Source organism: Malus domestica, chromosome 17 (genome assembly GCF_042453785.1).
Source record: "Malus domestica chromosome 17, GDT2T_hap1".
NCBI classification, from domain to species: domain Eukaryota; kingdom Viridiplantae; phylum Streptophyta; class Magnoliopsida; order Rosales; family Rosaceae; genus Malus; species Malus domestica.
In genome coordinates, this window is record NC_091677.1 from 12,193,746 (window position 1) to 12,219,679 (window position 25,934).

A 25,934-nucleotide genomic window follows, 5' to 3' on the forward strand; every position below is an offset into this window, starting at 1 on the left:
CATGTCAAAGTTTCATTATCTCCAACACTTTCACATTGTTCTGAAGGTTGACAGGAGCTGCTTTGCCCCCTTTCCCATTGGTGAACTTGTGGAATATATGGTTGCTGCCTGAAGAGGCGTTCCTCGCAATCTTTATAGCAAAGAGCCTTGACCGAGTAGCTGAATAATTTTCTGAGGAAGGAGAGATCGCGCATGGTCGATCTTTGTGTCGAAATTTCCTCATCTTCAACACTTTCACATTGCTTTGGAGGTTGTGAAAGTTGCTTTGCCCTCTTTCCGATGGATGAACTTGTGGAAAAGTCATATGCTTCTTGTGCAGTTTCTTCAGAGTGACATGAGTCCATCCTTCAACTTCACTTGGCTTGACTGGCATGGTTTTGGAACATGCCCCCAGCGATTGAGGTGAAGATTTTGAGTTGACAAAGCCGGAAGTGACGTTTTTTATCTCGTCTTCTTTGTCTTCTTGGGCCTCCTCTTCAGTGTGGTCCTCTTGGGTTTGTTGGCGTGAAGATTGGCCGGTGTAGATGATGGTGCACCTCCTTACCTTCAGTGGTCCTTTTGTGTCGACCTCCAAAGCTGCTTGGCGCTTCATCCTTGAAGGAATCAAGCTTTGAACATCGTCTTTTCCTGCTAGATTGTCGAGCTTTTCTTCCTTTGGCGTTGTCTTCCTGTTTCTAGAAGGCTTCTTAGTTTCTTCAAGTATGTCCGCAGCCGACCGTTGCGGAGGAGATCTAGCTATGCCGCTTTGTTTCTTGGGTTTTGATAACCTTTCAAAGACAGATCTTTGCAATGTTGGCATTCTAAGCCTTTTGAAGATGGAAGTTCGGTCTCGACCACTGATGCGATCAAGTGTTGAAATTCTAGGTTTTGAATGATTCAGCCTGTTGAAGACTGAAGTTCGAAGGGCGGGTTTAGGCTCTTCTTTTGGCCTTGTGGCTTGTGGTCTTGGCTTCCTTGTTTTTTTGTAAGTCGCTGATGTCCACCAGTCCTTATCACCAGTAAATGCATCTTGGTTGCTTGCCCCCGGTGATGGTTGTGTAGGAGGTGCCGTGTGACTTGAACATTGACGGGAATGGTCATGTATGCTTCGGAGATGCACATGATCGAGTGATCCAAACACGATAGTAGTAGTGTGTGCCGCATCGAGTGATCCAAACACGATAGTAGTAGTGTGTGCCGCAACTGTATCTTCGAGGTCAAGCTCGATTTTCCCTTGTTATGCTAGCTTCAGGATGAGATCTTTCAGTACGAAACACTTTTCCGTTAGATGACTGATGAAACGGTGGAATTTATAGTACCTTGGACTATCAGTAAGATTCATCTCTTCCGGCCGTCTGCACTCAGGTAGGTCGATCACCTTTTTGTCAAGCAAGTCTTTCAATATGGCAACCACATTAGAGTCGAGGAATGGATAAGTTTTCTCCTCGAGCTCATTCAAAGTACGTATATGCATCTCTTTCAACATGGCTGAACTGTCGTTTGAATCGGCATCAGAGAGCATGGATTCGCAGTATTTCCTTAGGCTTTCCCCCTTTGGTGCCCTTAGTGAGGCTAAGGTGATCACAGGCTCGTGCTTTGGGTGCTCTTGTTCCCTTGGCAGAGTTGATGCAGAGGTGAAAGAGGCGGCAGAAGTAGCTCTTGCATTGCTTCGAGTCTTGATGTGCAAAGTGACACCACTTGAGACGAGGACGCTCTTGTTATTTGCGCCGATTGCGGGAACAGTTTGAGCCTTCCTTGATGCCATTGATTTTGGAAGTGTGCTTGAATTTCTTGAACGGAGAAAGAGATGAGAGGTAGAGATGATCCCACCGGGCGTGCCAAATTTTTAAACACGAAAATTTCTTGAAACGAAGGAGACAAGAACACGTGTACAAAATAATATTTTGTATTTGATGATTTTGGGTTACAATCTCTTTCAAATTTGATCATCTGATTCGATCTTCGTAAGGTGTGTATTTGTGGATGTACGATTGATCCAAGGGCCGTCGAGGCTTGATCTTGGATGAACGGTTGAAAGTTTCTTCTGTTGGAAATGTGCCCTAAAACCAATCATATGATGATACTTTACGGACATTTCACATGTTAAACTAATCTAGTTTAATATCAAGGGCAAAGATTATTGTTTGAGCTGTCTCATATAAATGTTATACGCTTAAACGATAAGTCCAAGGAATATGTGATTGGGAGAATGTGATCTAAAGAAGTTAGATTCATGAGACCATTCTTTCGTAGACACATCCTAAACGTTCCTGATCATAGGATTGCCAATTGGGCATTGACAGTCCGTTAAGATCAGTACGTGTTGTGTCTTCTCTTAGGGAAAGTGACTAGTATCGAGTCATTGGTGTGTGTGACATCAAGACAAGCATGTAGGTGCTCAATAATGAATGAGTCCACTGAACACGATCAACGAGGAGTTTTCATACTCATGTCACATGAGAACTCATAGTTGGGATAATGCAAAGTAGTCATTTGACCTGAGGCATCATAGTTGTCTTGTGGTTAAGTCCTTGATCTTTGATTATGTCAAAGTCACTCCATCATGAGGGTGTCCACGGCATCGTCGGGGTTAAGCCACTTAGCCATGGAGGCAAGTGAATGTGCAACAAGGGATCTCTAACCTTCAAACCGTTTGGGGGAGAATACTCTATGATATGATTAAGAATCTCTGGCCAGAGTATGAATGAGATTTAGGAAGTCGTTCCAAATCACATTCAAGGTAATCATATAAGCACACGAATCACATTGGATAGTAGACATGAATAAACTATCAAACCAAACAATGTGGTCAAGAGTATTGTATTAGAGAAAAACCGTATTGCATTTGTAATCCGAAACTGAATAGGTTCTCCACCTCTTCTGATTAGCTTGGGTAGCCATGATATGCTGCTAGGTGTCACTCATGGTTTGTGGAAGCCCTAAACGTGTATAATCACTAAAGGGAGAATTGAAAGTAAGTTTCAATTCACAATCGATTTGAAAGAGTTCTAATCGCTCATTGCCTCGCTAAAAAGAACCTAATGGATCGTACACCGTGTAAGGTAGAGATTGAAGAAACAAAGGAGATGAGTAAGAATAATTAAATGGTTTGATTATTTATTTATGGTAAGGATTAATTAATATGTTAATTAATCAAACGAATAAAGTTCGTTAAAAGATCACTGGTTAGTTTTGGGCTTCAAGGCCCAATGGGCTTCGAACGTCAAGCCCATTAACTTAAGTTGTATGACAACTTAATTCACAAAGGCCCAAAAAGCCCAATAGAACCCTATGGCCGGCCATTTAGAGGAAGGGTAGTGAACTTGCTTTAATTACAAGTTTGCCACTCCAATGAATAAAGGTATAAATATGACTTTATAGCCAAAATTCATTTAGGGTTTCTTTTAGAGAATTGGAGAGAACATATCTCTCCCTTTTCTCTCTAAGAGGCCGGCCACCCTTGGAGGGATTAGCTAGTAATCTTTCTCCTCCAAGGTCACTCATCTCTTCTTCACATCTTACCTTGGTGTGGAGACTTAGAGGTTCTCTATTTTGAGAACTTGGGGAAACATATTCTTCCATCCAAATCCATGGATCTAAGAAGCAAGGAATGAAGGCCCTCTCCTTGGGTGATTAGCCTTTGCTTATGCAAAGAGGAATCTACAAAGGTATAAATTTCTCAACTCACTTTGATTTGAGTTGAGTCTTGGTTCACCAATCTACTAGGCTTTGAATTTCATGGTTAATGTTTTGTTTTTAAGTGCATACAAGCATGATTCCGCCTTTTAATTGTTAATTGCATGCTATAGATGTTGCTTAAATGAACATGTTTTTCACAAAATTTCCTTCATCTTCAAGGGCCGTTGAGGATTGATCTTGAATGGCGGTGATGAACAGATCTTCAAGGGCTTTTGAGGCTTGATCTTGATGAACAGTTGATGGATGGATCTTCAAGGGCTTTTGGGCTTGATCTTGAATAACGGTGATGAACGGACCTTCAAGGGCTTTTGGGTTTTGATCTTGAAGGACGGTTGGATGTGTGGATTTGTCGACGTTGTTGATCCAAAGGGCCGTTGGGGCTTGATCTTGAAGGTTAGGTTGACGAAGAACGAAGAGAGCTTTCTTGATCATTCGGGATTTGTTTGGGAGCTTTGGAGTTTCAAAGTTTCAAGGTTTTGGCGTCAGGTGAATTGGTTATGAATTGGTTCTTTTTCTCCCTTCAAATGATTGAATTAGCCTTCTATTTATAGAAATTTCCAAGGCTTAATTTTGAATATAATATTCCAGATGAAATAAGTCGTTTCTGCCATGTGTTGACATGTGTCCTATTTGATGACTTTTCCGACTCTTTTCGATTTTTCGTTTAGTCACACGCTACGTGTAAAATTTATGTGACACGTGAGCGTTGAAATTGTAACTATTGGTCAACATTTATTTCACCAAAATTTCGATGTCTACAATAATTCTTGAAAAAATAATTTTACAGTAACAATCACATATGGTTGTAGGTCGGAGAAAATTGCAAAGGCATAGAGAAGGATTTTGATGACAAATTTACCTAGCTAACGAATTTCAGAAAAAATTACAAAAAAAAATTCATTAGTTCTACAAGATTTGGGGGTTAAAATGTGAACGATGAGAGGTTCCATGTCGAGAGGCATAGCTGATGCGACCTGTAGAGGAAGTGAAATGGATAAAAGTTAAAGTTTGAGTAAGAACAAAGATAAGTGGTGGGATCCAAAATTCTAATTATCTTTAATTCTCTCATGCATTGCTTATACATTTCAATTAAAAACTCAAAAATATGATATATATTTTTAGTCGCATATTGACAAAGTAAGTAAATAAGAAAAAACACCTCACAGTTTTATATAAAAGCACTCCAAAATTTCGAGGGGAAACATCTACTTGTAAGCCGGGGTTTTTTGGTTCCCTTTTCTCAAATCAAATGTTGTGTCACCAATAAAAATAAGCACGTTAATCAACCCTTAAATAATAATCCAATCTTTAACTTCCATGTCATTTAGTTTACCATATTTTGTCTACAAATTTAATCTTCTTAACATTACCCTTTCTAAATTATTAAATTTGGTGTGCTTTTCTAAGTGTTATTTTATCGAAATCTTACCTATGAAAACAAATAATTTTTATTATATGGAGTTTAGGGTATATTTTTTTACGTTGCCTTGGGCCTCAAAAATCTCAAGACCGGCCCTGATATACAATGAATACCATCCTCTTATTCTAGTAAAAGCACTCATTTTCTTTGCTCAGCGATCATTTTCTAGTCAAAGCATATATAATTAAAAGAAAACTTAGGTCACAAACACTTTTGGAAATTTGGGGATGCAATTTTCAAGGGAGGCATATTGTCTGCTCTTTTGGTGCCCTTTCCATCCCCTCCTATTTATATGGTCATGGTTAAGCCACGGCAACATTTTATATTAATTTTTTAATAGAGATAATAGGACAAAAAATAATAAAAATATAAAATGTTGATGTAACTTAACCGTGACAGTATAAATAGAAGGGGATGAGAAGGGCACCATAATAGGAGGACAGACAATCTCTGCCCTCCCACCATTTTCAAGACGCCCTAATCCTGTTTATGGAAATATCCCTTCCATTTTTCAATTGGATGGTTTTTTAAGGGTTTTTATATTAACACCTCGCAAAATGTTGAATGCACCCCACATTAAAATTTAATATTAAATGACTTATTTACTCTACTATGTAATGAAATTTTTGACCTTATTAGATTTAAAAAAAATAAAGATTTATAAATACACCCCAAATCACTTTTAACGTATTATTTATCTTCTCAACTATCAAACATGTTGATTAAGAAAAATTGTTTTTGACGAATGGAACACGAAATCGATGTTTCAGGAGCTTCACATGAGGTAAGACTTCATAGTTTTCATTGTTTTAGTGATTTCAATGACATCAATAATGATTTAATCTTGCGTTTGCTGCATTATTTAAACTTCTATATTCATATTCATCTTTTAGTGTTCATATGGTTAGATTCAATCCCTGAAAATTAAAAATGAGTGTTATAAGATTTGAGAAATGTGGGGTGTAAAGAAAATGTGGGGTGTATGTACAAAATATAATATGTATATTGAGAATGTGGGGTGTGAGGGTATTATGGGAAAGTAAGTGGGTGTATTAAGATAATTTTTAAGTGAAAAAGCAAATGTGGGGTGTATTAAGTTTATGGGGTTTATTCAACAATTTGTGGGGTGTTAATATAATTAGCCTTTTTTAATTAATAAATCAAAAGAAAGAAGGTTACGTGGAAGCTGAGACGGTTCTAACTTCCTTATCAGAAAGACTGTTAGGGACGCTACAAATGGATGGATGTATGCATGTGAGCACCCCCACCTCTTCTCCACTCCAATTTTAACTTCTTCCACCCCAATTGTTGGAGTGGCATTATCATCACATCACACCCTATCTATCTATGTAGTAAGAAGCATAGTCTAAAATATCCATAATATTCCGATATTTCCATCGAAATTTTTGTGTTTTTGAACTACCGATATTTCCGATATCATCGATATTTTAGACCTTGCTAAGTCACTCATGTATCTTACCATGCAATGTATAAAGTGTAAAATATTGTACTAATTCATTATATATAAATGATTATGGTGTGCTTAAACTTCTTTCATTAATTACTACATATTTTCTACATTCACAATGTTTGCCAGCTCACTATATAATCAACTTAAATCAGTTATATCTATCATGAAATGCATTTCCTTCCAATTTTTTGTGATAAACTAATAGATAATTGACTAAATAAACATCCTGCAAAGTTTCAATAAAAATTTCCATGTTTTTCTTACAATTTCAGTGGTTTTTATTCAATTTTTATCGATATCGATAATATTCTGATATTTTCATTGAAATTTTCGTGTTTTTGGATTACTGATATTTCTAATATCATCGATATTTTATATCTTAGTTCACCTGTGGTTTTTACATTGAAAAAAAATCATAACAATGGTGGTGAAGGTGTATGGGCCTCTGTACGGCTCCCCAAAGCGTGTGCTGGTGTGCCTTGTTGAGAAAGAAAGAGGTCGACTTTGAGACAGTCTCCATTGATGTCCTCAAGGGAGAGCACAAACACCCTGATTTCCTCAAGTTGCAGGTTGGCTAATTAATTACTTCTTAATCCAATTGTTTCTCATTAGTGATTGTTTTACTCATAAACTATGGAAATTATTATAGGAGTTTTAACTAAACACTTCAGATACTGTTCACTTTTAACGAAAAATCACATTTTTAGCATTTTCTGGTACTATTCACTACATCTTTATTTGTCATTTTTCATTAAAATTAAAGTGTTTTTGAATTTTTCGTTAGTTTTTCTAATTATTTATGTGTATGTTGATTTTTGTATTGGTTTGTTTTAAATGCAGCCATTTGGATCAGTTCCTCTCATTCAAGTTGGGGATTATATATACTCTATATGGTATGCTGTGCCTTCTTGCTGGCACTTGATTTTTTAATTTTATTGTTTAATATAATACAAGTGATAGTGGGGCAGGAAAATAGAACTCGGAATCTCAATTGAAGCAATGAATATTCTTAACTAACTGAGCGACAACTATTTTGGAGCCAAATTTTTTTATCTTTTGAGAATTCCCTTTTGTGGGTTTACTTCAGTTAGCATCAGATTCACACTACAATACACTTGCTGATTGGTTTCTTAACATCACCAACCATGGCGAAGCCACAGAGGGGCAAGGAGGTACGAGAATTCGTCCCTCTGAACCTGCACGGAAGGTGTTCAATGAAATTCCTGAACTGATCACCAATACAATGATCTAACAAGTTGCTTACTAAGAATGTAAAGTTGCACATCGGAAACCAGAGCAAATAAAATACAACACGTAATTAATGATTCCACAACAAATAGAACCGAAGATTTTTTTTTAATTTTTTTAATTTTTAATTTTTTGAGATAAAACTCCACTGGTCCATCTTTCTGAAATCTTGCCAGTTGTTTGATAAATCGTCTTTGATCTGTAGAATCACGAGCAATCATAAGGTACTACGCAGAAAAGTATAAGTCACAAGGGACTAATTTACTGGGGAAGACAATTGAGGAAAGAGGGCTTGTGGAACAATGGCTGGAAGTTGAAGCGCACAACTTCCACCCACCTAGCTACAATATGGTCCTTCACATTCTCTTTGCCTCAGTTTCGGGTTTTCCTTCAGACCCCAAGATCATACAAGAGAGTGAAGAAAAGCTAGGAAAAGTGCTGGACATTTACGAGGAGCGGCTGTCGAAGAGCAAGTACTTGGCCGGTGATTTCTTCAGCCTTGTTGATCTTAGCCACCTTCCGCTCACTCAATACTTGGTGGCTAATATGGGGAAGGAGTATATGATCAGGGACAGAAAACATGTCTCTGCATGGTGGGATGACATTAGCAACAGACCATCTTGGAAGAGGGTCCTCCAGTTTGGTGCCCCATTTTAAGGTCGATGTACCTTTGGAAGAAAATGTGTGTACAACGGGTGTATACAATGGTTTTTCTCGTAGTGATAACGTGTTGTGTATAAAAAGTTATTGTGAGAAGAAGGTTTTACTCTTGTACTTTATATAAACTTTTGTAACCTGGGGGTTGGGCAAAATAAATAATCAGAACAACTTGTTGGATTAGTGTGCTCTTTCCTTTATCATTTGCTTTATGTCATGGCTATCTGCCGATCTGTGGTCATTTTTCTGTGTCATCTTCCTTCTATTTTCACTTGATGATCAACACTGCAAGGTCAAGCTCATCTTTGATGTTCGAACTTGTGAACTACATAATACTTCTCCAAATTAGGGTTTATCAATAGTAAAATATGTGTGACTGTAACACTACTTGGCAGTGTGAAGTCGCACTGAGAAGATTAAATAAATAAATACATGTGTTATAGTATGTAAAATTGTAACATCACGTAACAATATGACAGTTACTTATAAAGATTAAGTACATAAATACACTTGTATAATATGAATTAAAAAGATCAAGTACATAAATACATGTGTATAATATAAATATTATTCATGTAAGTGTCTCACGTGAGTGGCTATAAAGGAGACAGTTGTTCATCATATGAATACAAAACAAGGCAGATAGATATCCACAACTTCAATGCATTTCAGATGCTTTCTCATCACATTTGGTACCTTTTACTCGTCTTATGTCATGCCCTCCATTTTATATGAATTATTTATAAAAAATTGTTATTGACAACGGTAAGACCTTTATTTTATTTTTTTAATTTTTTTATATTTAGTTATGAGGAGTGCATAATAGATTTTTAGAGTACTAATAAGAATTATTTTATATGTACATAATTGTCTTTCCCTTGCTATCTTAGAGCTTCACCAAAATAAATGTCAAAATGTCCAAATTAGTATTAATAGTCAAAAGATAGCAACAATTTTCCAATGGAAAAACCATATCTGATGTGGCATGACATAAATTAGCAACTATCACCCTTGTTGCCCAAATTAACAGCAACTTCAAATCATTTTTTAATTAATTATTGATTGCATTTTATTAAGTTTATTATTGTTTTTTCTTTCAAAACATTTATTATAATATTTTAATATAATAAAATAATAGCTTAATTGACACATCGGGTGAAGAGAAAAACTAAAATATGTCAAACTACGACATTGACTGTCAAATTTAAATTTTATATTTAAAATTGGATAAATTACATTTTACCCCCTCAAGTTGAGGTTAACAAATTTGTTGGAATTTTGGATTGACGGGCCGGGCCGCCCCACTCTAACAACACCAATATTGTCCCTCAACTTGGTAATTACCACATGTCCAATCCATCATGTGTGCATATTAGGTTTATTAATTAGAGTAAGGTAATCATATTTAAGCTCATTATTTCTCTTTCTCCCACCTGTGGATGCAAATTTCTTCCTCCTTGATCTTGGACAATTTTGCACCTACAAAACAATTAACACCTTAGGTTAAGGCCAAGAGCCTCACGTGCCCACAATGAATGGGGGGGCGTTGGCCGAAGAACCTCCGATGCCAAAGTTAGAATTTAGAGAGAAAGAGTGTTTAGAGAATTTTGGGATTTTTGCCAAAGTGTTGGAATAAATATTTGGTGAAAATATGAGCCTATTTATAGGGCTAGGTTGGTTTAGGTTTTAATTTGGTTTAATTAGCCAATTAATTGGCTAATTAAACATAAAAGGAAATATTTTTGTGGTTATGGAATTAATTGGCTAATAAAAAGGAAGAAATGGTGAAAAAAGGTAGAAAAAGTGATGGATTAGGTTTTGAATGGGGATAGCCGGCCATGTGGTGTTTTAGGGTTGAATTGGATGTATTTTGTGGTTATTTGGATATAATGGATGGTTTAATTGACAATTAATGGGTTAATTAGGCAATAAACCCATTAATTAGCCAATTAACATAATTTAAAAGGAATGTGTTTGGGAATTACCTTATAGATAGGATTTGATGAGATGGACTTTGAATTGTTACCTATTTTGGGCACTTCTGTCTTGGTTGAAAGAGGGTTGCCCGCTGCTTGCGCGTAGGAACCTCGTTGTACTGCAAGGGTATTTTTGTCCTTTTTGTCCAAAAATCCACGTGTCGCCTTGTGAATATTTTTTGCTCCACACCACCGATGTGGGATAATCAACAAAAGTAACCGTTGAATAATGACGTAATAATAATGTGTTCCTCGTTTATGCTAACGTGCCAACTTGTGCCACATGACCATTAAATTAAAAAACTTTTCGACTAGAAAAATGATCTTCGAAATGCATCCTTTAATCTCTGAAAATATAATTTATCCTTTAAAATTTAGCATCTCTTTTTGAAGATGCTGCTAAGACATAAGAAAACTACAAATGGATGGATGTATACATGTGAGCAGCCCCACCCACCCTCCACTCCAATTTTAAATTCTTCCATCCAATTGTTGGAGTGCTATATAATAAGAAGTAAAGAACCAGAAGCTGGAGTTTGCAGATCTGATCTAAATCCTTCGGTTTTAACACTAAGAAGTCATAACATGGTGGTGAAGGTGTATGGGCCTCTGTACGCCGCCCCAAAGCGTGTGCTGGTATGCCTTGTTGAGAAAGAGGTTCACTTTGAGACAGTCCCCATTGATCTTCTCAAGGGAGAGAACAAACACCCTGATTTCCTCAAGTTACAGGTTAGCTAATTAGTTACCTCTTAATGCAATTGTTTCTGATTAGTGATTGTTTTACTCATGGTATGAATTGAGATGGTCTTTTGTAAATACATAATTATTTTGAGTATATTAATTATTTCTTTATTTTCCAATCGTCTGGAAAGGTCAAAAGAAACATCTTATTCTTTCTTCAACAATTTCTGATCTTTAGTGGACCTCTCAATAGGATTTAAACCCAGATGAAGTTCTGATCATCTGTCAGAGAAAAAAGAACGAATAAGTCTGTAAATTATTTACTTGTACATTGATTTTGTATTGGTTTGTCTTTAATTGCAGCCATTTGGAACAGTTCCTCTCATTCAAGATGGGGATTATACTCTATATGGTATGCTATGCTTTCTTTCTAGCACTTGATATTTTAGTTTTTATTGTTTATTCTGATACAAGTGATAGTGCGGTAGGAAAATCAAACTCGGAATCTCAGTTGTATCGATGAATATTGTTAATCAACTGAGCAACAACCATTTTTACTAGCACATGATAGATCTTAATTTTTGGGGCCAAAATTTATCATCTTTTGAGAATTTCCTTAGTATCAGATTGACATTACAATACACTTGCTCACTGGTTTCTTAACATCATTGTTGTTTAAGAATGTAAAGTTGCATGTCGGAAACCTGACCGAATAAAATGCAACACGTAAGTAGCGATTCCACTAATAATAGAAGGGAATTTTAACGAAAAACTCCATGTACTGTTCACTTTAACGAAAAACCACATTTTTACACTAAAAAGTCAATCCTGGTACTATTCATTTTACCCTTTATTTTGTCCTTATCGTTAAAACTCAAAATTTTCAAGCTATTTTCATTAGTTTTCCTAATATAGGGGTACCAAAGTATTTTGAGATAAAACTGCAGTGGTATGTCTTTCTGAAATCTTACCAGTTTGATAAAATCGTCTTTGATCTGCAGAATCACGCGCAATCATGAGGTACTACGCAGAAAAATATAAGTCACAAGGGACTGATTTGCTGGGAAAGACAATTGAGGAAAGAGGGCTTGTAGAACAATGGCTGGAAGTTGAAGCACACAACTTCCAGCCACCAATCTACAACTTGGTCGTTCACATTCTCTTTGCCCCAGTTTTGGGTTTTCCTTCAGACCCCAAGATCTTACAAGAGAGTGAAGAAAAGCTGGGAAAAGTGCTGGACATTTACGAGGAGCAGCTGTCGAAGAGCAAGTACTTGGCCGGTGATTTCTTCAGCCTTGCTGATATTAGCCACCTTCCATTCACTCACTTCTTGGTGGCTAATATGGGGAAGGAGTATATGATCAAGGACAGAAAGCATGTCTCTGCATGGTGGGATGACATTAGCAACAGACCATCTTGGAAGAGGGTCCTACAGTTTGGTGACCCATTTTAAGGTCGATACCTTGTAAGAAAAATTGTGTACTAAGGGTGTCTATAATTATTTTTCTCGCAGTGATACGTGTTGTGTGTGAAAAATTATTGTGTGAAGAACGTTAAATTCTCGTGTAACGTTATATTCTCTTATAGTTTATAAAACTATTGTACCCTGGAGTTGGGCAAAATAAATAATCAGAACAGCTTGTTGGAATAATGTGCTATCTCCTTGATCATTTGCTTTATGTCATGGCTTGTGAGATGTTTTTTATTTCTCTGTAAGGCTCACAATCGACCTTCCATTTGCTGATTGGCTGATCTTTGATCGTTTTTCTGCTTCGTCTTCCTTCTATTTTTCTGTTTCTGTAGTCCTCATCTCTGATGCCCGAACTTGTGAACTACAGGGTTATACCTCTCCAAATTAGGAATAGTAAATAAATAAAGTGTTGCAATAAGCGTGACTCTAATATCATGTGGCAGTATGACAACCGCATTAAAAAGATCAAATAAAAAATACACGTATAAATATGTATAATTGTAACATTATGTGACGGTGTGACAACTTCATTGAAAAGAAAAAAAATCTTCAAACTTAAGAGCTTAGTTTTGCTAGAAAGGGTCATGCTTGTACCTTGTAGGTTTATGGGCCTTCTTCAGGCTGAATTTGTTGTTAATTTTAATGCTTTTGAAAACCTCATTAGTTTTGTGAATGTTTGATATCAGATCGTTACGAAAAAAGCTAAACAAAATTGTTCATATTAATATACTAAAGATTCTATGATACTGATCAAATCAAATTACAAACATGTACATCTATTATATTTGGACCGTGAGCTTTACATATACGTTATAGAACAATGTTCAACTCTTTATATATAAAGAGTATTTTGAAATGTGTAACTTATTAAACTCATATAAAAAGTTGGGTTTTTATCACAAATGGTCATTGAAATTGACTCACCTTATCAAGATGATCACTGAAATTAAAAATCAATCAATGTGATCCCTGAAAATAAATATCGCAAATCAATGTGGTCTTTCCGTCACAAATATGTTAAAATTATGTTATGTACTGATATGGCACATAACTGGATCCCACAAGTCTAATTATGACACACCCCGACCGAGATCAAGGCATGCTGGCCATCACGTGAGGGTGACGTAGCCATGTACACAGTGCGGAAGCAATAAGGATAGGAAATATATGAATAAATAACAACCGAAAGTTACTAATGTGCACTCATAAACCAGAAGTGCTAAGAGTGAAATACAAGTGTAAGTACACCTAATCAGAGCGTAGAAAGTCTAGGTGCAATCCAGTAGGACAAGTACTAGTCATACAGTACCATAAGATGTCCTACAATTATTTTAATATGTCAGAACCGTTGAAATCCTCGCATGCCACCAACAGCAAGCTTACCTAAAACCTGGAGGGGCGCAAAACAAAAAACGTGAGCGGGCAAAAAAAAAAAACAAATGTTTTACAAAACCATTTCATTTCTCAAAGGTTCTAACCCCTCACCATAAAACATGTATAATTTTCCCAGAGATAGAATATAGACATATGCATAAATGTATCTGTAATTATCTCAATTCCAATCATGCTTCACATATTCATAATCATAAGTATGTCATGCCAAGATATAACAGAATAGGTAATTCAGGTGAGAATAAATTCAAGGAAAGTAACATATAAGTCGGAACACCTGTAGAAATCTGTACGGTTGAATTCATAGCTCAATAGTCAACCTAGCCAGAGTCACTAATATGACCTATACGACATTACACTGCACACAAGTCGGAACCAATGAAAGGTCTGTACGACAAGACTGGGTTTAATATAATTATACTCAATACTACTCTCTCATGATAGTTAGGCGATAAGTCGCTAGTCACCTACAAGTTGGAACCACTTATGATGGTCTATACGACAAGACTGTGCACCTAAATTGGATCCAATATGAGCATATGGTGCAGGAGGTGACATTATATACAGGCATGTGTCATATCTCTAGCTAAATCATAATCACCCTAGGTGCAGGTTTATGAGCTCAATGTTTCTCAATCACATATCACATCATAGATGATTCACATAACCAAACATAACTCACCTGGTACTTACCTGAGCGTCCACAACACCACAATTATATATTATGCATCATATACTATAGCAAATACAAAATATAAATCTATATGCATGACATTCAAGGCATACTTTCATTTAAATGCATTTTTTGGGAAAATATCAAGTATATAAGTATATACTGAAAACCAAAAGCCTGCTCACTGGTATGTCAAAGGGTCGTAGCCCCTGAGTCGCCCTTGATTGCACTCTTCCTCGGGATAAGTCTTACCTATATGCGAATTAACTGAATAAATGTTAATTTAAAGCACATAACCAATATTAGCTAATAACTACTCATACATTGCTCAAATGGGATGTTTGAATATACCAACGTGATCTACACAACTCCACGAACATCCTTATATTTTTAGAAAATATTTCCGACCACGCACGCGCCGCCAAGCACCGACCAAGGCACGGCCAGACGCACCGCCCACGCGCGGGCACATGCCAAGCACACTGACAGTAACCCTAACGGCATTAGGGAATATTCCGTTAAAAAGTAGCATATACCTTTAAAACTAACCTGACGCCGTTAGAATATTCCGTCGTCTCCTTCCTTGGTTCGCCGGACCGTCGCCGTTGCCGGAAAAACTGGAAATTTTCTAACCTTAATATCTCAGTTGTTTTTCATCCAAACTTCATGAAACTTAACTCAATTTAAAGCTCTTAACTTGTAGAACATCCCCATACCTATTTAATGCTCTGAAAATGACGGAACTCGCCGGAAAATCCTCCGATAATCCAGCTAAACCTGTAACTTGTCGAAACTAGGTCTCTTGACATCCAATTTGCTTGGTTTTGAAGGATAAAATTTGTCCTAGCTAAGAACATGTGAGAATATTTGAACACATATGCAAACTATTAACACATTTAAAGTAGGCATGCATTCAAAAACAATTCTAAAACCCATGACTTTCAAAGCCTAGTGAATAGTGAACCAAGAGACTCTTTAACAACATTAAAGAGAAAGAAGGTTTTAGAGATTCATTACCCTTGAAGCTCATCCTTGTTTACACAAGGGATTCACCCAAGTGGAGGGCCTTCAAGTCACCTCCTAGCTCCTTGGATCTTCCTTGTGATTTCCTTCCTTTTTGATGCTCATTTGCTCCTTGAGGATGTGAGGAAAGGATCTCCAAAAACACCAAAGGTTTGGTGTCACTAAGTCTCCACACCAAGGATGAGGTGTGAAGATGAAATGGATGACTTAGAGAAGAAAAGATTGCTAGCTATCTCCTCTCTAAGTGGCTGGCCTCCTTGTAGAGAAAAAGAGAGAAAGTCCTTCACCTTTTTGCCTCAAGAAAACCCTAATGAGGTAAAACCTATAAAGATGCTTTTATATCTCTTTTCTTAGGTGAGTGGCAAACTTGCAATTAAGCAAAACTTCTCACTACCCTTGCTATGGCCGGCCATCTTAAGTGATTGGGCTATTTGCCCATATTTATTTTAGTTGTCATACAACTTAAACATAATGGGCCTAGTGGACCAAACCCTTTTGGATCTCAAAGCCCAAAACTAACTTAAAAGCCCAATACGAACCTTTCCTAAAATTAATTAACTAATTAATTAATCTTGACCATTCTCAATTAAACCATTTAATTGCTTATCCATCTCATTTATATTTCTTCACTTTCATCCTTACTCGGTGTACGATCCATTAGGTTCTAATTAGCGAGGCAGTGGGCGATTGTTACTCTTCACGATCGATTATGAATTGAAACTACATTTCAATTCTCCCTTTGATTAAGATTAGTTTTTGCTAATCTTCAAGGCTTCCACAAACCATGAGTGACACCTAGTAGCATGTCATGGTTACCCAAGCTAAGTAGAAGTGGTTGGAGAACCTATCCAGTTACAACTACAACGCAATACGGTCTTTCTCTAATACAATACTCTTAATCACATTGTTTGAGTGACAGTTTGTTTCATGTCTACTATCCAATGTAATACTTCTCTATATGATTCAATTGAATATGATTTGGAACATACTTCCTAAGTCATATTCGTATGCTTTGGCCAAAGACTCTCGAATCATATCTTAGAGTATTCTTCTTCCATCATGGAAGGTTAGAGATCCCTTGTTGTGCATTCATATGCCTACATGACTAGATAGCTTGACCCCAACAATGTCGTGGACACTCTCGATGGAATGCCTTTGACATGATCAAAGATCAAGGACCTAACCATTAGACATCTATGATGCCTCAGGTCAAATGACTACTTTGCATATTGCAACTTACGAGTTCTTACTTGACATGTATGTTCGAACTCTCTTTTAATCGTTGTTCAGTGTACTTGATTACTCTTTCAAGCACCTATGTGTTTGTCTTAGTGTCCAACACTAAATGACTTGAGACTGGTCATACTCACGCTTGAGTTGACATAACACATACTAACCTTAGCGGATTGTTAATGCCCAATTAGCAATCCTATGGCTAGGAACGTTTTAGGAATGAACATAAGAGAAATGTCTCATTAGTCTAACTTACTTAAATCACTTCTCTCTTAGATCAAATACATTCATTGGATTCCCTTATTACTTAAACACATGATACAATAAATAGTGATTAACAATAAGCTTTGCCTTTCATTAAACATATAATAGTTTAATACAATAAGTATTCCAAAAGCTATTACATCAAATGAGTGGCTTTGTGGGCATACTTCCAACAATCTCCCACTTGCACTCAAAGCCACCTTCCCATGTATCTAATACCCATCTTTTCCATATAGTGGTCAAGTTGGATTTGAGACATTGGCTTTGTCAGTGGATCTGCTACGTTATCTGCTGAGGCAACCTTGAGGATGTTGACTTTCCCCTCGGCAGCATATCTTGTAATGATATTAAAGCGCCTGTCAAAATGCTTGTTCTTTTGATGAGCCTGGGTTCCTTGGCTTGAGCTATCTCCCCACTATTATCACAGTACAAAGTTACTGGTGATTTAATGGTTGGAACCACTCCAAGTTCAGTAATGAACTTCTTCATCCAGAACGCTTCTTTGCCGGCTTCAGCTGCAGCGACATATTCTGCCTCTGTCATGGAATCAGTAATTACATCTTGTTTCTTGCTTTTCCAGCTAACAGCCCCACCATTCAGAGTGAATACATATCCGGAGTTGGAACTTCTATCATCAACGTCAGATTGGAAATCTGCGTCTGTATAGGCTTCCACTCGCAACTCTGTTCCTCCTCCATAAATGAGGAACATGTCCTTAGTTCTTCTTAAGTACTTAAGAACCGTCTTGACAGCTGCCCAGTGTTCTGATCCTGGGTTAGATTGATATCGACTAGTAATGCTCACAGCATATGTGATATCAAGCCTTGTGCATATCATGGCATACATGAGACTTCCTATGGAGGAAGCATAAGGAATAGCACTCATCTGCCGAATCTCTTTAGGAGTTTTAGGTCCCATGGACTTAGAAAGGTGAATTCCATGTCTCACAGGAAGAAGACCTTTCTTAGATTGTTCCATCTGGAACCTACTCAGCACCTTAACTATGTACATAGATTGGGATAATCCAATTAATTTTCTGGATCTATCACGATAGAGCTTTATCCCAAGTACATAAGATCCATCTCCTAAATCTTTCATGTGAAAGGTTTTGGACAACCACACTTTTACAGAAGAAAGCACTGCAGTGTCATTCCCGAATAGTAATATGTCATCCACATATAACACTAGGAATACAACTGCATCCCCAACGACTTTTTGATAAACACAATTGTCGTCTTCGTTTTGAGTAAAACCAAACGTTTTGATTTCAGTATCGAAACGAATGTTCCAGCTCCTAGAGGCTTGCTTAAGTCCATAAATGGACCTTTGAATCTTGCATACCTTAGTCTTTTCAGACTTAGACACGAAACCTTCGGGTTGAGTCATATAGAGCTCTTCCTCTAGGTAGCCGTTCAAAAAGGTCGTATTCACGTCCATTTGCCATATCTCATCATCATGGTATGCAGCTATAGCAAGCAAAATCCGAATGGACTTAATCATGGCTACAAGAGAGAAGGTTTCTTCATAGTCAATCCCATCTCGTTGCCTATAACCCTTGGCTACTAGTCTAGCCTTATAAGTCTCCACGTTCCCATCAACGCCTATCTTCCTCTTGAAGACCCATTTGTTTCCAACAGGTACTATACCTTCTGAAGGGTCTATAAGAGTCCATACCTGATTTTGATACATGGAATCCATCTCGGATTTCATGGCCTCTTGCCATCTCTTTGAATCAATGTCGGACATTGCTTAAGTGTAGTCTCTAGGGTCTTCCTTTGTGTCATTGTCACCTAGAAGGTGCAATTCCCCAAAGTCATTATCTAAGCCATACCTCTTAGGTGGCTTGCTAATCCTTTCAGATCTACGTGGAGCTAGGGGTTCAGGAACAGGGTTGTTAACTTGTTGAGTGCTTGTTTGTGGTTCATCATTAATCTCATTAATTTCCATCATTCTGCTTATAGTTCCTTTGAGAACAAATTCGTCCTCTAGAAACTTAACAGTTCTGGAGACAAAAACTTTTTGGTCGTCAGGATGGTAGAACTCATATCCCATAGTTTCTCTAGGATATCCCACAAAATAGCACCTAACTGATCTTGCTTCAAGCTTAGTAGCTTCAAGCTTCTTGACATATGCTTCACAACCCCAAATCTTAATGTGATTAAGACTTGGCTTTCTTCCATGCCATATCTCATAGGGCGTCTGTGAAACTGACTTGGAAAGTACTCTATTAAGCAAGTAAACTGCTGTATATAGAGCGTATCCCCATAATGTTACTGGTAGATCGGTGGAACTCATCATAGAACGAACCATGTTCATCAAGGTTCGATTTCTCCTTTCAGAAACTCCATTAAGTTGTGGAGTTCCAGGTGGAGTCCACTGTGATATTATTCCACACTCTTTGAGATAATCTAGGAACTCAGTGCTTAGATACTCTCCCCCTCAATCTGATCTTAGGATCTTTATTTGTTTCCCAGTTTGCTTATCAACTTCATTCTTGAATTCTTTGAACCTTTCAAAGGATTCTGACTTGTACTTCATAAGATACACATAGCCAAACCGAGAGTGATCGTCGGTGAATGTGATATAGTAGGAGAAGCCTCCTCTCGATGTAGTAAACATAGGTCCACATACGTCAGTGTGGATTAACCCTAGAATTTCAGTGGCACGCTCTCCTTTCCCAGTGAATGGAGATTTGGTCATCTTCCCTTTTAAGCAACATTCACAAGTACCCATTTGGTCATTACCTAATGGGCGGAAATATCCGTCTTTCGACATCTTGCGAATCTTATCAAGGTTCACATGTCCAAGTTTAAGATGCCACATCTTTTCTTGGTTAACTTCTTCTCTAGCCCTTTTGGGTTTTGAGGTATTCCCGCTTTCAATACAGTGCATCCCACTACTTGTCTCTAGGTGAAAAAGTCCCTCTATCATATTACCATGAGAGATAATATGATCGTTCAAGTATAAAGTGCAACTCATTTTGTCAAACAATACTGAATGCCCATCTCGTAAAAGCTTAGAGATAGAAATCAAATTCTTTACATATGAAGGAAAATATAAACAATTTTTAAGTTCCAAGACTTCCCCAGAGGGCAGTTTAAGCATGTAGGTGCCTATTGCTTTAGCATAGATCTTAGTGTCGTTCCCAACTCGCACAATCATCTCCCTATTGCGCAATGTCCTGCTCCCTATTAGTCCTTGCAACGAATTGCAGATATGTTGACTAGCGCCTGAATCAAATATCCAGGAATTGGAGCTCATTGTAAAAGCACTCTCTATGATAGAAATAGTCCCTTCAAAAGTTCGTGTCATAAGGCTCGCAATGCGCACCCTGTATTTCTTCTTCCAACGTTCATCCTTTCCACAATGAAAGCATGTTCCTTTGGATTTTCTTGCCTTCTTCTTATGCAACCCCTTTCCTTGTGATTGCATTCTCATTCCCACTGTCCTTTTTGAAACCTTGTTCAAACTTACAGCATGTCAATCATCTCGGTAAAAGTATGATTGAATCTATTCACTTTATAGTTTACAATAAACTTGGTGAAATCATCCGAGAGAGATGCAAGGAAAAAATTTTGGGCCATTTTCCCATCGATGGAAGTTCCTAAACTTTCAAGATCTTGAAAGATCCTTTCCATCTTTTGTCCATGTTTATGAACCGATGTCCCCTTTGCCATTTTGGCATTCAATAGACTACAAACATTTGAGAATCGTACATTACTAGTCTCAATGTCATGCATCTTATGCAAACTTTCAACCATGGCACAAGAAGTGTCCATGTGCTCATGTAGCTTCATAAGCTCCTCACTAAGTGAAGTGAGGATTAAGCATTTGGCTTGTAAGTCATCCTCATAGTGTCTTTCATAATTTTGACACTCCTCATTTGAAGCTAGTTTCGTAAGAGGTACATGAGGAGGGGATTGCTTAAGCACATACAATATGTCTTTCACCTTTGAGACATTCTTAATGTGGCGATACCAAGCAAGGAAACATTGGCCCCTAAGGCCCCTTTTGTCAAGTATAATGGTGGGTGTAATTTTAGGCATGTCGTTAACTACATAACATAACAGAAATCGTATTAGATTGTTAATTTTAAAACTACTTGATTGGGTCTTAAATCAAATAGTACCACCCACTATTTTTGGCAAATTCCACATCCCTCAATGGAATTTGAGAGTTGTGTTGAACTCTTAGCGGGGTATGGGAAACTCACCATTACCAAGCCCACCTCACGATGATACGATGTTGGTTAGCAAAAATAATGATGAGAGAGTAACGCTTTAATCATTTACAACTCTTGTAATTACCCATCTTGTTTGGCCTCTAGAGAATGATGCCTCACAATGATATGATGTTGGCACCATTGCACTTAGTAAGTTATTCCCACCATGCTAGTTCATGTAGAGGTTCAAGAATAGCCTCACAATGATATGATGTCGGCCATCCTAGTTGCCTACCTCACTACATCATGTATGTATATATGGACTCCCCCTGAATGTAAGCACATACTTTGAACTCTCCCATTATAGGGTGAAGCCGTTGTAGGAGTCACAAACGATTGGAGCCCATCATGGTGGAAGGCCTACAAAGAGATGTTCAAAACATCTCTCGCTTATCAACTTAATATTCGTTTTGTTGAGGGAGTAGTGTTGGGCTACATCGATTTAATTTTAATCTTATTAAAAGAACTTGGGCCTATCACAACCATTGGTCCAAGTTAATATGAATTAGTAGTATATAATACTCCCACTATTTCTGTGAAACAAGCGAGACTATATGGAACTACTAACGAAGCTTTGCATCCTCATATGGACTATATAGTCATATTAGGTCTTAGGATGATTATGAACCATTTGATTTGATCCAACACGAGCCTTGTGTTGGACCTTGGGTTTAAGGTAGATTGTTGTTGATTTTAGTTACGCGTTTAATCTAATTAAACCGTTATTTCCTATTGGGCGTTGGACCCAACTATTCCAATTTGCATACATATAAACAAAAAAGAATACATGAAATAAAGAGAAGGGCTTATGCCCTTTTACAACACATTTGATGGACGTATGTCCATTTACAACAAATTTGAACTAATCAAATTACATTCAAATCTAAACTACTAAACCCAAACATTCATAATGTAAAGCGGAAAATCACATAGCTCAATTATCGAGGCCTTTGGCTCATAATCACCCTTTTCTTAATCAATCACATTAACTAAGAAAGCAACTTAAACAATTGGTTTTCGGATTCATAGAATTGATTTAAATGGAACTAAATGAAATGAAAATCCAATTCTCATTAAAGAGACAAAACCATTTTGTTCTCATCTTATTTGGGCCAAAAACAATGACCTCAACAATTGGGCCATTATTCAATAAACATAAACTTTTGGGGTCACTTTGTAAAAACACAAGAGTCCACAACTTCATGTAATTACAACTAGAACCCAAAATTTTAACAATAATAAAAACATCATTAAGGGAGCAAAACAATTTGCCCTTTAGAGTTTTTGGGCCTTAACGTAAAAACACAAACTTTTGGGTAAAGTGCAAATACACAAAAGTATCAAAACTTTATGTAATTGCATAAAAGCCCCAAAAACACCCCCACTAAGGGGTGGCCGGTTTTGGAAGTGAAAAAAAAAAAGAAGGGGGGGAGGTTTTGGTGAAAAATTCAAAGTTTGAAAGTGTTTTATGCAAGTGGATAGGTAGGTGAGGATAAAGGTGATGGGTATAGGTTGTAAGAAAATGTTTTGTGAAACATTAATGGCATTTATCATCACTCACCAATAATCCATCACCCATCAAAAATAAACCAAAACTTTATGAAAACACCAAACATTTTTGAATCAAAACTCCAAACCCTTTTGTTCTTGGTAAGAAACTCAAGAACATTGAAGAACATACATGAAAACTCATAAGAGCTCCATGAATGTTTTCATACAATAAAACTCAAATTTTCACTACACAAAAGAGGGTTAACATCCTAGGGTACTTAGGGGTTCCAAAAGTCACTTTAAAACTCTTTTAACAAGACACACATGAACTCAAAAATCCACCCTATGGATTTGGCCGAATTTCCCAACATACATGGCACCAAATTTTAGTTCCAATATTCATGCTTAAATGAACTACATCTACAACATTTGAGATGCTAAATTTTCAAGCAAAATTTATATTCAAAAGCAAGAACAAAGCTTGTAACATTTACAACATTTAAATCACAAATCATGAAAATCACAAAACCCAAAATGATTCACCATAAACTAGACCTAGGCTCTGATACCACTTGAAGGATAAAATTTGTCCTAGCTAAGAACATGTGAGAATATTTGAACACATATGCAAACTATTAACACATTTAAAGTAGGCATGCATTCAAAAACAATTCTAAAACCCATGACTTTCAAAGCCTAGTGAATGGTGAACCAAGAGACTCTTTAACAACATTAAAGAGAAAGAAGGTTTTAGAGATTCATTACCCTTGGAGCTCATCCTTGTTTACACAAGGGATTCACCCAAGTGGAGGGCATTCAAGTCACCTCCTAGCTCCTTGGATCTTCCTTGTGATTTCCTTCCTTTTTGATGCTCCTTTGCTCCTTGAGGATGTGAGGAAAGGATCTCCAAAAACACCAAAGGTTTGGTGTCACTAAGTCTCCACACCAAGGATGAGGTGTGAAGATGAAATTGATGACTTAGAGAAGAAAAGATTGCTAGCTATCTCCTCTCTAAGTGGCCGGCCTCCTTGTAGAGAAAAAGAGAGAAAGTCTTTCACCTCTTTGCCTCAAGAAAACCTTAATGAGGTAAAACCTATAAAGATGCTTTTATATCTCTTTCTTAAGTGAGTGGCAAACTTGCAATTAAGCAAAACTTCTCACTACCCTTGTTATGGCCAGCCATCTTAAGTGATTGTGCTATTTGCCCATATTTGTTTTAGTTGTCATACAACTTAAACATAATGGGCCTAGTGGACCAAACCCTTTTGGACCCCGAAGCCCAAAACTAACTTAAAAGCCCAATACGAACCTTTCCTAAAATTAATTAACTAATTAATTAATCTTGACCATTCTCAATTAAACCATTTAATTGCTTATCCATCTCATTTATATTTCTTCACTTTCATCCTTACTCAGTGTACGATCCATTAGGTTCCAATTAGCGAGGCAGTGGGCGATTGTTACTCTTAACGATCGATTATGAATTGAAACTACATTTCAATTCTCCCTTTGATTAAGATTAGTTTTTGCTAATCTTCAGTGCTTCCACAAACCATGATTGACACCTAGCAGCATGTCATGGTTACCCAAGCTAAGTAGAAGTGGTTGGAGAACCTATCCAGTTACAACTACAACGCAATACGGTCCTTCTCTAATACAATACTCTTAATCACATTGTTTGAGTGATAGTTTTTTTCATGTCTACTATCCAATGTAATACTTCTCTATATGATTCAATTAAATATGATTTGGAACATACTTCCTAAGTCATATTCGTATGCTTTGGCCAAAGACTCCCGAATCATATCTTAGAGTATTCTCCTTCCATCATGGAAGGTTAGAGATCCCTTGTTGTGCATTCATATGCCTACATGACTAGATAGCTTAACCCCAACAATGTCGTGGACACTCTCGATGGAATGCCTTTGACATGATCAAAGATCAAGGACCTAACCATTAGACATCTATGATGCCTCAGGTCAAATGACTACTTTGCATATTGCAACTTACGAGTTCTTACATGACATGTATGTTCGAACTCTCTTTTGATTGTTGTTCAGTGTACTTGATTACTCTTTCAAGCACCTATCTTAGTGTCCAACACTAAATGACTTGAGACTAGTCATACTCACGCTTGAGTTGACATAACACATACTAACCTTAGCGGATTGTTAATGCCCAATTAGCAATCCTATGGCTAGGAACGTTTTAGGAATGAACATAAGAGAAAGGTCTCATTAATCTAACTTACTTAAATCACTTCTCTCTTAGATCAAATACATTCCTTGGATTCCCTTATTGCTTAAACACATGATACAATAAATAGTGATTAACAATAAGTTTTGCCTTTCATTAAACATATAATAGTTTAATACAATAAGTATTCCAAAAGCTATTACATCAAATGAGTGGCTTTGTGGGCATACTTCCAACAGGTTTTTCTTCTCCGACGTTCGTGAAGACGATCCAAAGCTTCCTATTACCTTAGAATCTTCCAAAAATTCCACATTTACGTGTGCATGAACAGTGCATCAAATCTGAGGTTCTTGGTTCTCTGGTTTCCGAAAGTTTTGAGTTCAACCAAAGGTATGGTTGGATTCCTGGGCGTGCTAGGAGTTCAAAATCACCTTTCAAACCTTCGATCCATGCCTAGAATACTTGATCCAAGTTTTGTCCGTACACTGTATGGAATTTGCAGAAATGCGAAAAAAAGGAGAGGGAGAGATCTGAGTATGCACGTGTGGTGTGTGTGTGGTCCTAATTGGGTCACCAATAGCACAAAACCTTAAGTCTTTAAATTCTAATTGGTCCCAAAATATTAAGGACTTGATGAATTGGTCCAAATCCAAAGTTTAAACCACACAACATTACAACCGTTCAAAGGCATACTTGACATTTTATACCTAAAATATATTATTTCGGGACAGGTTGTGACAAATTAAATATTGACATTTGGATTAAAAATAATTAAATGATAAATATCTTTTTTATTTTAGTATAATTAAAAACTTCAAAAAAAAAAAAAGAAGGAAAA

The 25,934-nt window shown here is 37.0% G+C and overlaps 1 protein-coding gene and 1 pseudogene across 1 annotated transcript; both read left to right on the forward strand.

The window, feature by feature from the left end:
• Positions 1 to 6,990: 6,990 nt before the first annotated feature.
• Positions 6,991 to 8,657, forward strand: LOC103405152 (glutathione S-transferase F9-like; annotated as a pseudogene).
• Positions 8,658 to 10,733: 2,076 nt separating this feature from the next.
• Positions 10,734 to 12,782, forward strand: LOC103426052 (glutathione S-transferase F9-like). Its single transcript, XM_029097182.2, has 3 exons — positions 10,734 to 11,179; positions 11,495 to 11,543; positions 12,133 to 12,782. The coding sequence occupies exons 1-3, from the start codon at positions 10,844 to 10,846 to the stop codon at positions 12,582 to 12,584; spliced, it is 837 nt and encodes a 278-aa protein (XP_028953015.2). The 5' UTR covers positions 10,734 to 10,843; the 3' UTR covers positions 12,585 to 12,782.
• Positions 12,783 to 25,934: the final 13,152 nt, after the last annotated feature.

Bases quoted from the DNA above. Each gene is read 5' to 3' on its own strand.
- LOC103426052 (XM_029097182.2), top strand. From the start codon at position 10,844: ATGCTGCTAAGACATAAGAAAACTACAAATGGATGGATGTATACATGT. The intron at 11,180-11,494 runs GTTAGCTAATTA...CTTTAATTGCAG, and splicing joins CTGATTTCCTCAAGTTACAG to CCATTTGGAACAGTTCCTCT. The intron at 11,544-12,132 runs GTATGCTATGCT...TTTGATCTGCAG, and splicing joins TGGGGATTATACTCTATATG to AATCACGCGCAATCATGAGG.